Genomic DNA, 13606 nt, shown 5'->3' on the forward strand with positions numbered 1-13606 from the left:
TAATCGAGCAAAAATAGCACAAGAGAGTGACTGGCGAATGTGATTATTTAATAATTGTGGCAAATGCGCGGCAAAATAATTATACTAGGCAGCGCTTACTGGGAGTAAACAATAAGAAGCGTTGATAGAAGCGAGCGGGGAAATCAAACAATCACAATTAGAAAAATATGCAGTCAAAGTGTTAGTTAGTTAGTAGTAAAAATTGCTAAATTGCAACTGGGCGCGCGTCGCGTTTTAGTTTTCCAGCTGCTAAAAATAAAGCGAAACAAATAAATTTACATTTTTAATTGCAATTATCGCTGGCTATTGTTGTAGTTGTCTGCCGCCGCTAGCTAGCCTGCCTGCCTGCCTGGCTGCTACTGTTTGCCTTTGGCGTTTTAAACAATTAAGATGATTTATTAGCAGCGCATTTTTATGAGACGCAGTACAAAAGAAATGGAAATTACTCAGATATACTTATGCTTTCTGCGGTGATCGCATACACATATTGATTTATCGAATATCTTTCTGCCACATAATTACGATCGCGACAGTATTCCACAGCCCTAAAAATGCAACAGTTGCCGACTGGGCTGGCGATTTCGTAACTAGGAAATGATGGCACCGCGAGGCGAGAAAGCTAATTGCCATTTTATGCTGTCACTTGAGAGCGTCGCAGAGCATAAAGATCACAAAATATTTGAATTTGAATGGATATTAAAAATGTTAATGAAAAAAGTCGTAAAAATTTCATAGAGCAAAATTAAAGAGGAAAATCGTAAAAACAAATTTAAATGACTTTTGCCCGTCGTGGCGGTTCAAGAGCAGCTCCATTAACGACGAGCTGCCCCACATATGTGAATGGGCGGGCGGCGGTCTAAGGCACGACTAGAAAATGCAGATCCATCACATTGGTACCCGTGTGCCCGGTGAGCACGTGGTAGTCACCGCCGGCGAGATTCTTGTAGAAGTTGTAGCTGTCGCAGTTCCGCAGCGTCTCGGCCAGTTCGTCGAGCGTGTGATCACTCAGGTAAGCCTCTATCACACTGCTGTCTCCGATGGCTCCGGCTGCATCTGTGGGTCCATCGATGCCATCGGTTCCGGCACTAAGGAAGGTGCAATCCCTCATTGCCTCGTCGCGATGCAGGGCCTGCGACATCAGCAGGGCCAAATGTTGACTCCGTCCACCCAATCCCTGGCCTGTGACCTGGTAAGACATTAACAGATGTTTACTTGTGTTCAATCTTTATAACAAATATCAACTCACCTTGATGACTGGCTCTCCGCCGCATATGAGAAACAGTGGCTTCTTGCTGGCCAAGTGCTCTTCTAGAGCTCGTCGGAAGCCTAGAAAACTGCTCTCTCCGAACGAGTACTTCTCCCTGAGCTGCTGGTCATGTATACCCTGGTGCTTTGCCTCCTGGATGCCCTGCAACAGGCGCTGATAGTCGCCAGCCACCTGGGACACATCCCCTTGAACGGCGCAGCTAAGCATGCAGGGAATGTAGCCGAGTTTCTCTGCCTCCTCCGCAGCCTTCGTGGTGGCTATCACATTGCTGCCCACCACAAACACCTTGTGTGGGGGCAGAGTTGGGTTCACCTGTTGCTCCGAAGACTCAAACACTTTCTGAATCTCCGGCGAGAGCTCCTCCCACACCTGGTGCTTCTTGAGGATTTCAGCAGCAGATGCACCGTTCACAGGTTGAATTGTGGGACCGCAGGCTATCAGCTCCAGGGGATCTCCAATGATATCGCTGAGTACGAAGGTCACGAGGAGACCGGCACGGCCTGCAAACGTGGCCAAGCGGCCGCCCTTGATGTCTGAACAGGCTATCCTCACGGCATTGAGCTCTTGGATACTGGCACCACGCTTCATCAGCTTGTCCGCAATGGAACGTTTGTCATCCAGTGTTAGGGGAGCCCTAGGTAGGGGCAACAGAGCAGAGCCACCGCCTGAAATGAAAACGAAGAGCACGTCCTTGGAGGTCATCCTCTCAGCCAGCTCCTTGATAGCGTGGGCTGCTTTCAGGGCATTCTCGTCCGGCAGATTGTTGGGTGCTCCCTCGTGGATACTCAAGCCGAATGCCACGGGTTGATGGAACTGCCTTAGCGTGTTTACCGGCACACTCAAGACACCACCGGCCGAGTACTGCCCCAGATCCTGGTGCACCTTGTTGGCCATTCCCAGGACAGCCTTGCCGAATCCCACGATGTGGCAGGTCTTTCCACTGATGTCCTGCCCTTCGCCATTTAGTTTAATGCTAATCTGGCTGGGATTCTCACCAGGCTGCGGGCGCAGATCGAATCGCTGGAAGTCCGCGAATATCTTCTCCGGATGCACTGCGTTCACCGCCTGGACGAAGATCTGGCGCACCTGATCCCAGGTCTGTCGCTTGGCCATTATGTAAGGTGTCGGTGTAGATCACGGCCGATTGTAATCAGCGATGATGCTAAAATTCCAGTTTTTCTTATCATTTTTGAAAACAGCTGTAACTAGAGATGGCATTAGCATCGATTAATTACAACAAAAATGTATTGATGGCAGCACTTGTGTGTTGCCAGACCCATTGAAAGAACGTCGATAACAGGCTATCGTCTTGTCTCAAAAGCTGACTGCTATACCACGAAAATTTAAAACTATTTTACAAAAAAACTGTTACGCCTTAGGAAAATTATAAGCTTTGTGAATTTACTTGTGTAAAATGTTTATTATAGTAGTTGTCAGTTGTCAACCAATTCTTTTCTAATTAAAAAAAACAACAAACAATTGTTTATAAAAAATTTACAACAGGATGTTTTAAATATCAAGTAAACCCCAAACAGTAAAAAGTAATAAAATAAAACTGCATTTCATAAATCATAAAAGTATCTTCACAACCAAACACTTTGATTCCGACTTTTATCTCGCATTTCGTCTTTGCAAGGCTTGGCCTAAAAACAAAATAAATAGTTGTTAATATTAGCACTTTAGCTGCAATTTATTAAACAAACCAAAATTTTATCAATTCTTCAACTTAGCAATTGACTTAAATAATTTGCTGATAAAACGGTTTATTGATTTGAGATTCAATTGATTACTTAATATATCACTTTCTCTGATATGAAAAAGAACAACAAAAGAAATATTTAAACATTAAAACAATAATAGGTTTGCTTGAACAGAAGTAGATTATTATTCTTTTGATTTATTTTTTAGACAAATAATATATTTAAATAAGTTATATTAATTGAAATTTGTAATACACATTTTTCTTAGTTTTTAAAGAAAAAGCTTCGTAACACACTTTGCTTTTCAATAGTTACAAGATAGATAAATAGGGTTTACAATATTAAGTTCGAATTTTAATTAGGTTTACTAGTTATCTGTAGTGTACAAGTTTAGTGAATGTTAAAATTAAAATTTTAATTAGGTACACTAATCGTCGCTGTAAAGTAAAAACAAAAATGCAATCGAAACTTGTTTCTTTAAAAAAAAAAGTCTGCGTTATCGGTGTTATTACGTTCTCATTGTATAAGAAACACTGTCAAAGCTTATGTACAATTTTTGTTTTTTAGAATTTTAATTAAGTTTTTTATCTATATAGTAAAACCCTTTAGTGTTCGTAAAAGTTTGTTTGGTTTGCTAATTAAGAACAGAATACACACCTAACTTAATCCAAATGGAAATATGAAATGTCAATTTCATGCCACCTAACATCTGAATAACTATGACCGCTTTAATGCGAATTTTTCACCCCCTTTAAATCGTAAAAATGTATCTAAAACCTGGCTTTTGAGTTTTCTTTTTATTTCCAACACAACCGCCTCGGCAACCACGCGAACTTCAACTACTTTCGTTCTCGGGCGACACCGATCGAAAGTGACACCGCTCTCCCGCACCTGTGTGGGTGCTTATGTATGCCAGCACCCAATCTTCGCTAGACCGATCGCGGTCCCCGATAGCCACGCAACGCTCCACCTTAAAAAGCAGCCGCTCCCGGTAGCCAAAACTCAGTTTACGCACAGGCTTAGAAGTTTATGGGACATGAAGTCGACGGCTTGGCTCTCTTTGTTGGGTAAGTGTATCAAAGAAATGAAAATCTTTGGCAGCTCTGTCTAATATATGGAGCATGTTTGCATGGACAGCTTTGGCGTGGAGTGTGGACGCAAATCCTATACTGGGATTGTTAAATCCTGAGTGCAAAGTCGTGCATGGCGAGTGCCCCCATGAAAATATTACCTTTTGGCTGTACACAAAGTAAGTAAATGTAAATGAACATTAATTTTAAATTTATTTACCTCTTTTTCAAAAGCTCCACCCGAGATAATCCCGTCTTGCTGAATCCCCTTGACCTCAATCCCTGGGACTTTCAGCCGGCTCGTCCCGTTAAGATCTTGATTCACGGCTACACGGGACATCGTGACTTTTCGCCCAACTCCCACATTCGACCCGTGCTGCTGGATAACGAGGACGTATACGTAATCTCCATTGACTACAAGCCCTTGGTGCCCGACCCATGCTACTTCTCTGCCGTGCAGAATCTTCCGCTGGTAAGCCAGTGTCTGGCCCAGTTGATCAACAACCTGGTGGATCGGAACATAGTCCCGAATGAGAATATTCACATCATTGGCTTCAGCTTGGGTGGTCAGGTGGCGGGTCAGACGGCCAACTATCTGAAGAGGAAGCTGAAAAGAATCACTGGACTAGATCCAGCCAAGCCTATGTTCGTCCTGGCCGGAAACACAAGTCGATTGGATCCGGGAGATGCGGAGTTCGTTGACGTTATCCATACCAACGTTTTTGGCAGAGGAATTTTGAGTCCCATGGGACATGTGGATTTCTATCCCAATGTCGGCAGCATTTTACAGCCCGGTTGCAGGGAGGAGAGTCCCGATAGTCCTGGCAGCTGCAGTCACGATCGCGCTCCTCAATTCTATGCCGAGTCCATAAATTCCACCACTGGCTTTTGGGGTCGCCAGTGCACCAGCTGGTTGGCGTATATTGTTAATCTGTGTCCAACGACTGGAAAACAGGAACTGATGGGTTACCACGTTTCGCAGGAAACGAAGGGTTCTTACTTCCTTGAGACGGGGAAGTCAGCGCCCTTTGCCCTGGGCAAACAGGAGGATGTGGACAATAGCCAGACCCTGGCCCAGTTCAAGCTGAATCCCGAGCTCAACGAGATCCCGCCGGACTATGAGCCGCAGCTGCTGGAGGCTTTCCTTGAACTTGATGCCTTGAAAGCCGTTTTAAATACGGATGGCAGCGATCTGGACAAGCAATTGAACTGGATCGGTCGGGAGGATGATGAACCCCTGGCGAGAGCCAAGTTATAAAAGAATCAGGGGTGGAATTATATTTATTATAAAAAAAATCAAGCAATTGAAATGATTTTATCAATTCAATTACTTTTAGAGAAATTGTATTTAAAAAAATAAAGTTGATAACATTTTATAGCGAAGTGGTACTTTAAAAATTAATATTTTCATTAAACTACTTTTTAATATTCGGGAAAATATAATTTAAATGGATTTTAATCCTTGGAATATCAATACATGTCTGAAATAATACTACGACTACTGCATTTTTATTATCTAAAAAATAAAAAGCCATACAAAACTTCCGCGTTAATAATAAATACCAAATGTTATCACAGACTGACATGAGCTTACCATGTACTTAAATTATTCTTTTTCATTATTATTATGGTTACCTCTCGGAGTAACCTTCCTCTTCCATATGCAAATTTTTCATTCTCTAGCGCTCTAACGTAAATATTTTCATTACCAGTTTCTAACGCCTAAGCCCACCCGCAGCGACCTTGACCCACTGCCTCCCCCGCTCGCAGCCTTGACTCTTTTATCACCCAACAGTGTGTGTTTTTTATATGGGCCCTCATTTTGCATGCCATTTTTAATGTTGGACCGTGCAAATTAAATAGAATCGGCATTAGAACGCGAGCTTAGAGCAACTTGGGCCTTAGCCATGAGCGAATATCGCACTGTGATCCTCCACCTTCTCCTCCTGGCAATCTCTGGTTTCTGCAAAGGAGAAAGGCAGCTGCGCGGTTGGCTACCGGAGTTCTGTGTCTTTGCCGATCATGAGTGTCCCAACTCGCGGGTTACCTTCTGGCTGTATACCAAGTGAGTTGTGTTCAATCGGGATATATCATGTAAAGACGTAATCTCTGTGATCTTCTAGCCAAACCCGCAATGATCCCGTTCAATTGGATCCGCTTAATCCTCGGCCAGACCTCTTCGAGCCTCGCTTGCCGCTAAAGATACTTATACATGGCTTCATAGGCAACAGGAGTCTGACGCCCAATCTGGAAGTGAGGGATGTGCTGCTCCAAACGCAGCCCGTCAATGTGATATCCGTGGATTACGAGACATTGGTTCGATGGCCCTGCTACTTTCCCTGGGCGGTGAATAATGCACCCATTGTGTCCGAGTGTCTGGCTCAAATGATAAACAATCTCCTATCGTCTGGCATCTACAGGCGAGAGGAGATCCATTTGATAGGCTTCAGTTTGGGTGCCCAGGTGGCTGGCATGGTGGCCAACTATGTGAGCCAGCCACTAGCCAGGATTACGGGTCTGGATCCGGCAGGTCCGGGTTTCATGACTCAGTTCTCGCTCCAACAAAAGCTAGATGCCAGCGATGCCGACTTCGTGGACGTCATTCACACCGATCCTTTCTTCTTTTCCATGCTTCCGCCGATGGGTCACGCCGATTTCTATCCGAATCTTGACCAGCTCAACCAGCGGGGATGCAGCTATATAAGTAACTGGAGGTTTTTCAATTGTAATCATTACAGGGCGGCGGTCTATTATGGAGAATCCATTGTCTCCAGAAGGGGATTCTGGGCGCAGCAGTGCGGCGGTTGGTTTGATTTCTTCACGCAGCGTTGCAGTCATTACTCGAATATGCCCAATTCCCAGATGGGCTACTTCGTCTCAGAGGAGTATGAAGACGTTTGTTTAATTCTTACAACATTATTGAAATAATATTTTATATATTTCAGTGCCTCGGGCTCTTACTTTCTGAGCACCCACGAAGTTTCGCCGTTTGCCAAGGGACCACTTATTGATGTCGAAATGGATATAGCTGAATATCGCAAATTATCAAACTTGACAATTAACTGAGATTTAACTTGTTATATTTGTTAATATATTTTTTAAAGTTTTCTAAGTTAAAAACGAAATAAAGACAAATAATCACGCCTTAAACTAATTTCAAATAAGAACTTCTCTATGAAATATTTTTTTTTCTTTTATGAAGGGAAAAACATTTTTAAATTCATAATGCATATTTTATAATAAATATAATACCCCATTTTAATATTTTCCAATTAATAAAAACGGCTTTAAAGATGTTTCTTATTTAAAATATTTTTTTTAATTTATAAATTAAAATCCTTTATTCAGCTCTCGATTAAAAAAACCAAAACAAACCAAAAGCTTCTGGCGCTGAGCGTGCTTAAAAGCTTCGAGTGAGCACGAATAAACGAAAGACTTTGGACACGAACTCGAACGTCAGTTGCTCGCCAGAGCGCCATCCAAGCGCACGTGTCCGCAGAGTTCGTGGTGGAGAAAGCCGCCCAGATCGAATCTCCTCGAGAGACCGCGCGCGGGCCCGCAAAAAAATATAAAAGAAGTGTGGTAAAATATAAAACCGAATCAATTTGAGGCAGCCGGAATTATGCCTCGCCAGCTTTGTCGTCGTCTTGCTGTGCACTGAAATCGAAATCGAGTCCAATGACCAGCTCTCGAGCTGGTGCTTAAGAAAGAGTTTTGCACTTTAAGCCACAGCCGTCGCCGGTCAACGAGCAGGCCTTGACCCAAAGCCTAGCCAGCCCAGAAGAGTTATAGCCCAGTTATATAAGATCACTTTCGATTGCAATTAAAACCAAAAGTACCGTGAATTTGCAAAAAAATATAATAAAAGAAAACAAATTGTAATAATATGTGGCTCGAGTGTGTGAAGAGACCGCGTTGTGCATCTTTTTGGCTGCAGCTGCTCTGCTGGAGTCTTGCCCTGGCCCGCCTGGAATTCGCCGGTTCGTATTGTCATGTGCTAAAAGAAACTGTGCGGGCTAAGGAATGCCCAATGCTCAAGCGAGATAAATTTAAGTTAAACTTTTACTTTCGCCCTGTGGTTTGCTGTTTGGCACCTTTATTTTTTTGGCCAAAGCCGCCATGCCTTTCTTTTGGCCCTGTCATTGTTGCGCCAGTTGTTGTCGTTGTCGTTGCTGTTTATGTTTCTGTTTCTGTTGACATTTCAAATTGACGTCGGCATAAATTTCAGTTTTAACTAGTTGCACAATAAATTTAGCCACCGAGCTTGCTTTTCCCTTCCGCGCAGCCATCCAATTGTGACCTTGCCTCACATTATTGGTCAACAATAATACTCGTATATAAATATCTCCGAGAGCATCTCTCCGAGTGTTGCACCTACAAGTGCACACCAGTTGGTAGTGGCTCATCCATCCCACACACATAAAGAGGTATACTGCCTTGTCACGGTGCGACTTTTGTAATCCCTCGCGCCTCGTTAATTAATTGGCCCCGACTACCGTTTTGAGTTTTTTTTTCGCTCTTGGCGCTCTGGAATCGCTCATAATTCGGGTCTTATTTTAATACTCATATTTATGGATGTGCCCCTGTGCCTTGACACTCTTTGCAGGTGTGTTTGTTTCGCAGCTCTTGCGATATTTACTGCCAGACATTTGTATTGTTGTTGCTGCTGCCGGTGAAGGTGTCATCGCTGGGGCCGGCTAATGGGGCGTATGCGCGATGCCGGCGTGCGTGTCACGGACTCACCCGGATTCGGAGGGCCAGGGACAGGTCCACGGTCTTTTGGAATATAGAATTATGGGTTCAGGCGAGGGCTATAATTAATTACGATTGCAGGTTAATGATCCCAGCGAAACCTTAGCAATTATAGCCCCAAACTGGGCCAACAATCTAACGAACTTGAGGCAAAGAAATATAATAGGCACATATTAAGCAATTTAATAAGAATTTTGTGAACATGATAGAGACAAAAGCAAAGCCTTGAAGCTAAGACACATAAATCTCGATATCGACTTGTATCCGGGGTCAATTGGCCAATAATCCCCATGTAAAAGCCAAAGACAACAATGTCCATGACTCATGGCAAACAATTCGGGGCTATAAACAAAAAACACAAAAACCCATAAACAAGCTGACAACAAACCAAAAAAAAAAAAGCGAAGAAAAAGCGAACCAACCCAAAATCATCTTTCACTTAACAGGCGATGAGTATCTCGTATTTATTTTGGTTTTACTTTGTCGTGGCCAACGTCTAATTTCGTTTCTCTCCTTCCGCATTCGACGGCTTCCGTTTCGGGTCTGATTTGTGTTAGTTGGGCAGAGTTTTCCCCCACAACTGCAATTTCCCCCATTGGCATTTTCCCGCCAAAAAAAAGTATAAACAAACCGGAGGAAAGGCATTTAATTGGCATGCGTAATGGCCGAAAGAAAATGAGAAAATAGAAAAGAAGCAGGGAGGGGGTTAGCTCACTTTTTTTCAGCTTACATAAGACAAAAAAAGCGATTGTGAAAAACAAATGAAAACAGAAAACCCGAAACAATTGAGGCATGACCATTGCTAATTGAAGAGTGGTTAGCGGTTACTAAATGCCGATTTTGTGGGGGAGTATACATTATGTTTACCTGTTGCCGCTGCTGTCTGATGTAAAAATACGCCCGTTGCATGATTAATTCGTCCAGCTGCTGCTGGGTCTACCGATTTTCTGAATGACAACATATCAGCCGGTAACCGCAGTGTGTCGGTGGGATATTACATATATATGTATGCCCTATAAGGCAATAGCTACCCGTATCTGCGAATATTTCCGTGACCAACCAACCGACAAGAGTCTGCATCTGCAACAGTTTTCCCATACCGGTTGCATGACTCCGGTTCGCGGTTATCGCCCAAAGTTCGAGTACGAGTTCGAGTTCGAGCACTCCAAGTGGAGTCCAAGTGGGCCAATTGGTGGTTGGTAATTGGTAGTAGGTAGTAGTTGGCATTTGGCGCCACCAGCTGAGCCAGGCTGAAGGCCGATTCTCTTGGCTTTCGGTTAGATTTTTAATTTGCCAATTTGGATTCAAAGCGCATTTTAACGACTTCTTACGCATGCGGTGAGCTAACGTTGCTGCCAGTGACAAAATAGTGGCTTAAAAATGGAACTAGTTCGAAAACTAGATTTTAATTCATGAAATTCAATTAGATGTTTGTATAACAAAAATTAAGTTGTATTAAAAAATACAGAAATTTCACATTCTTAAACGCTGTATTTGGTTTTCAAATAAAATAGAGGAATCTAGGACATACTGAGACACTTTAAGTCATGTTTTGATTTTTTTTAATGTCTAATTTAATTATATAACTCTGCAAGTTAAGTTTAATATATCTAAATAAGTCTGTTTATAGTTTAATGTTAAAAATAGCTGTATATAAAAAGAAATATCTAACAAGATCCTTAGGTTTATAAAGGAATGTATATTTTACTGAAGATAAGACATCTTCTAGTTGTCATTTATCTATTTAATTTTCGAATAAAATGTCAAACAATGACTATTATTTTTCGATCATAGTTTCTTACTTACAATTTAATTTACCTTAAAACTAACAAGACAATATCTTACTAAAAAGCTCAAGCCGCAGAACCGCCTATGCAAAACTAGCTCCACACAAATGCGAACCATGCGACGCACATCTGTTCCCAGCCAACGATCTTCAAGTGTCGGATAAGCCGATCTCAAATGGGTTTTCCTCGTGAATCAGCGAATAAATTACGCATATTCATTCCGCATCCAGTTGTGGTTGCCAGCTCCAGTTATATCATGAGCAGCACGTTTTGTCAAAAATAAAAAAAATAAAGCCAGCAAACAACAAACAAAGAGCGTCACTTCCGTTTTTGGCGTTACTTTTACTTTCTGCAGCCGCAACATTGGTGCGGCCACAACCGCAGCCACACATATTGCAACTGCAACAGCAACAGCAAAGGCATGACATTTGCAGCGTGCCAAATTGCAGGCATTCAATGTCGCTGCCAGCGGCTTATGCAATTAAATGTAATATCAGAGAGCGAAACTAGTTTGTCAACTCGAGTGGCATGTCTTAAAGCCCGAATCTCACATCCGAATCTTCTACACAAAACTGTAAACTAGGATTTAAATGATCTTAAAACTAATTTAAATTATTTTTAAAGATTTTATCTTATAATTCATCAACCTTTAAAAAAGTATCTCCTATTCTTCCGTCACCGTAAAAATTGCATTTTGGTTTTTTAATTAATGTCAAATGAATAAACTTATTTAATGAATGTGCTTTTAATACTTTAAATTTATATTTAATTATTTTTATAATTTATTATTTACCTTGCAATATTTTTTTCTGTGCAAACCTCCTCACAGCTGGCCAAAATGCGGGAGTTGTGGCCGCTGCAGTGGCGGCTGGCCAAAACCAGACGCAGGTCTATGTGACGGAATCTTGTCTGCAGAAGCCGTACCGCTGTCCGCACCCGAAGATCCAGTTCTACCTGTACACCCGGCGCACCCAGGAACAGCCGGAGTTCATAGATGTCCTAGATGCCAACGCCCTTTACTATACGCACTTCAATCCGCGGCATCCCACCAAGATCATCATCCATGGCTTTGGCGGCGGCAGAACTCTAAGTCCTAGCCCAGATCTAAGGGAGGCCTACTTCAGTGTTGGCGAGTACAACATAATTATCGTCGACTATGCCGATGCGGTCAAGGAGCCGTGTCTTAGCCAGATGGACTGGGCTCCAAGATTCGGCAGTTTGTGCATCTCCCAGCTGGTGAAGTACCTCGCCCGGCATCCTCGTGGCGTCCAGCCAGATGATTTGCATTTCATTGGCTACAGTGTGGGTGCCCATATCGCCGGACTGGTGGCCAACTACCTAAAGCCTGAGGAGGGCAAACTGGGCAGGATCACCGCCCTAGATCCAACGATATTCTTTTACGCGGGCGCAAATAACTCTCGGGACCTGGACACAACCGATGCTCACTTTGTGGATGTGATGCATACCGGAGCCGGGATTTTGGGACAGTGGCACTCCAGTGGTCATGCGGATTTCTACGTCAATGGCGGCACTAGACAGCCCGCCTGTGTGGGATCGGCGACCTTATTCCGTGAGTTTAAGACAGTTTTTGCTTGGCTAACATAACACTAATTGATTGACCCCCAGAGACCTTGGCTTGTGATCACACGAAGGTCACACCGTACTTCATCGAGTCCATAACCACGACCCGGGGCTTCTATGCGGGTCCTTGTCCCAATTTGTTCACCTACCTGATAGGCTGGTGTGAGCCCAAGGACTCGGAGTATGTGCTGATGGGCGAGCACTGTTCCCACAAGTAAGTGAGGTCGAATTCTAAATATATTTAGATTTCTAATTTGAGATTTCTTTATTTCGCTGACAGAGCTCGAGGGAACTACTACGTGACCACCAATGCCAAGGCGCCCTTTGCTCGCGGCTTTCCGGGCAAGGGGCGTTCCAATGGGGAGTACCAGGGAGTGCGGAGATAATGCTGAGCTCTATAACCCATTAGATCGCTTCTATTCATTAGTGCAGGCGGTTTCTCAGATTTCATTTGAATCACTTTGGTTGGCCGCCTGTATTTCTGCATCTTTTACACCGTAGCACTCATGTGATTTTAGCTTGTTTCCTAATTGTGTAAACCGATTATTTGATACCTATTTATTTCATATTTTTGTTGCTAGTTCTAACTGCCGCCATTGTAGTTCCGGGACTTGTACAAATTACTCGTAAAAGATCTAATCATTAAGTCGTAGGCTGAAAATAGTGTGGAATAAAATCGAAACACATTCGATATTTTTATACCCTTGCAGGGTATTATAATTTCAGTCAGAAGTTTGCAACGCAGTGAAGGAGACGTTTCCGACCCTATAAAGTATATATATTCTTGATCAGCATCAACAGCCGAGTCGATCTAGCCATGTCCGTCTGTCCGTCTGTCCGTCTGTCCGTCTGTCCGTCTGTCTGTCTGTCTGTTTCTACGCAAACTAGTCCCTCAGTTTTAAAGCTATCTGAATGAAACTTTGCATATAGTCTTCTATATACTCTCACTGCTATATATGTCGGAACGGGCCGGATCGGACGACTATATCATATAGCTGCCATACAAATGTACGATACATTTCTAGAAAAAAATTTATAACTTTGCTGTTTTTCAAAATTTTTGCTCCATTTTTTAGATATGGCCATTTTATATTATTTCTGAATTTTGGTAAAAAATTTATGCAAATCGGCCGACTACATCATATAGCTGCCATAGGAACGATCGAGAAATAAATAGGAAAAAAATTATAGCTTCGTTGTTTTTCATCGTATGTTTATCTACTCTGAGATATAAGCTTTTTTTATTATTCTAGAATTTTGGTATAAATTTCATAAAAATCGGACAACTATATCATACAGCTGCCATATAAACGATCTGTAAATGTAGAGAAAATGTAAAGCTGGGAATGTAAAACTGTAACTGTCAAACTGTAAACATAATAAGTATAGGTAAAATGTAATGAAACTCTGTTTTTGTAAGTGTTTTCAGCATTTAAATCTATAATATAA

The 13606-nt window shown here is 42.6% G+C and overlaps 4 protein-coding genes across 4 annotated transcripts; 3 read left to right on the top strand and 1 right to left on the bottom strand.

Moving 5' to 3' along the window:
- Positions 1 to 684: 684 nt before the first annotated feature.
- On the bottom strand, positions 685 to 2668 carry LOC108077450 (glycerate kinase). The gene is made up of 2 exons (XM_017170769.2): positions 1247 to 2668; positions 685 to 1186 (listed from the first exon to the last, which is right to left on the bottom strand). Exons 1-2 carry the CDS (start codon positions 2378 to 2380, stop codon positions 857 to 859), a joined length of 1464 nt encoding a protein of 487 aa, XP_017026258.1. The 5' UTR covers positions 2381 to 2668; the 3' UTR covers positions 685 to 856.
- Positions 2669 to 3762: 1094 nt separating this feature from the next.
- On the top strand, positions 3763 to 5532 carry LOC108077335 (pancreatic triacylglycerol lipase). Its single transcript, XM_017170624.3, has 3 exons — positions 3763 to 4034; positions 4105 to 4216; positions 4272 to 5532. Exons 1-3 carry the CDS (start codon positions 4004 to 4006, stop codon positions 5293 to 5295), a joined length of 1167 nt encoding a protein of 388 aa, XP_017026113.1. The 5' UTR covers positions 3763 to 4003; the 3' UTR covers positions 5296 to 5532.
- A 412-nt stretch (positions 5533 to 5944) lies between these two features.
- Positions 5945 to 7103, top strand: LOC108077363 (inactive pancreatic lipase-related protein 1). Its single transcript, XM_070285349.1, has 3 exons — positions 5945 to 6102; positions 6161 to 6922; positions 6983 to 7103. The coding sequence occupies exons 1-3, from the start codon at positions 5945 to 5947 to the stop codon at positions 7101 to 7103; spliced, it is 1041 nt and encodes a 346-aa protein (XP_070141450.1).
- A 766-nt stretch (positions 7104 to 7869) lies between these two features.
- Positions 7870 to 12624, top strand: LOC138927865 (phospholipase A1 member A). The gene is made up of 4 exons (XM_070289112.1): positions 7870 to 8017; positions 11406 to 12146; positions 12203 to 12371; positions 12438 to 12624. The coding sequence occupies exons 1-4, from the start codon at positions 7924 to 7926 to the stop codon at positions 12541 to 12543; spliced, it is 1110 nt and encodes a 369-aa protein (XP_070145213.1). The 5' UTR covers positions 7870 to 7923; the 3' UTR covers positions 12544 to 12624.
- Positions 12625 to 13606: the final 982 nt, after the last annotated feature.

Source organism: Drosophila kikkawai, chromosome 2L, assembly GCF_030179895.1.
Source record: "Drosophila kikkawai strain 14028-0561.14 chromosome 2L, DkikHiC1v2, whole genome shotgun sequence".
Taxonomy (NCBI): domain Eukaryota; kingdom Metazoa; phylum Arthropoda; class Insecta; order Diptera; family Drosophilidae; genus Drosophila; species Drosophila kikkawai.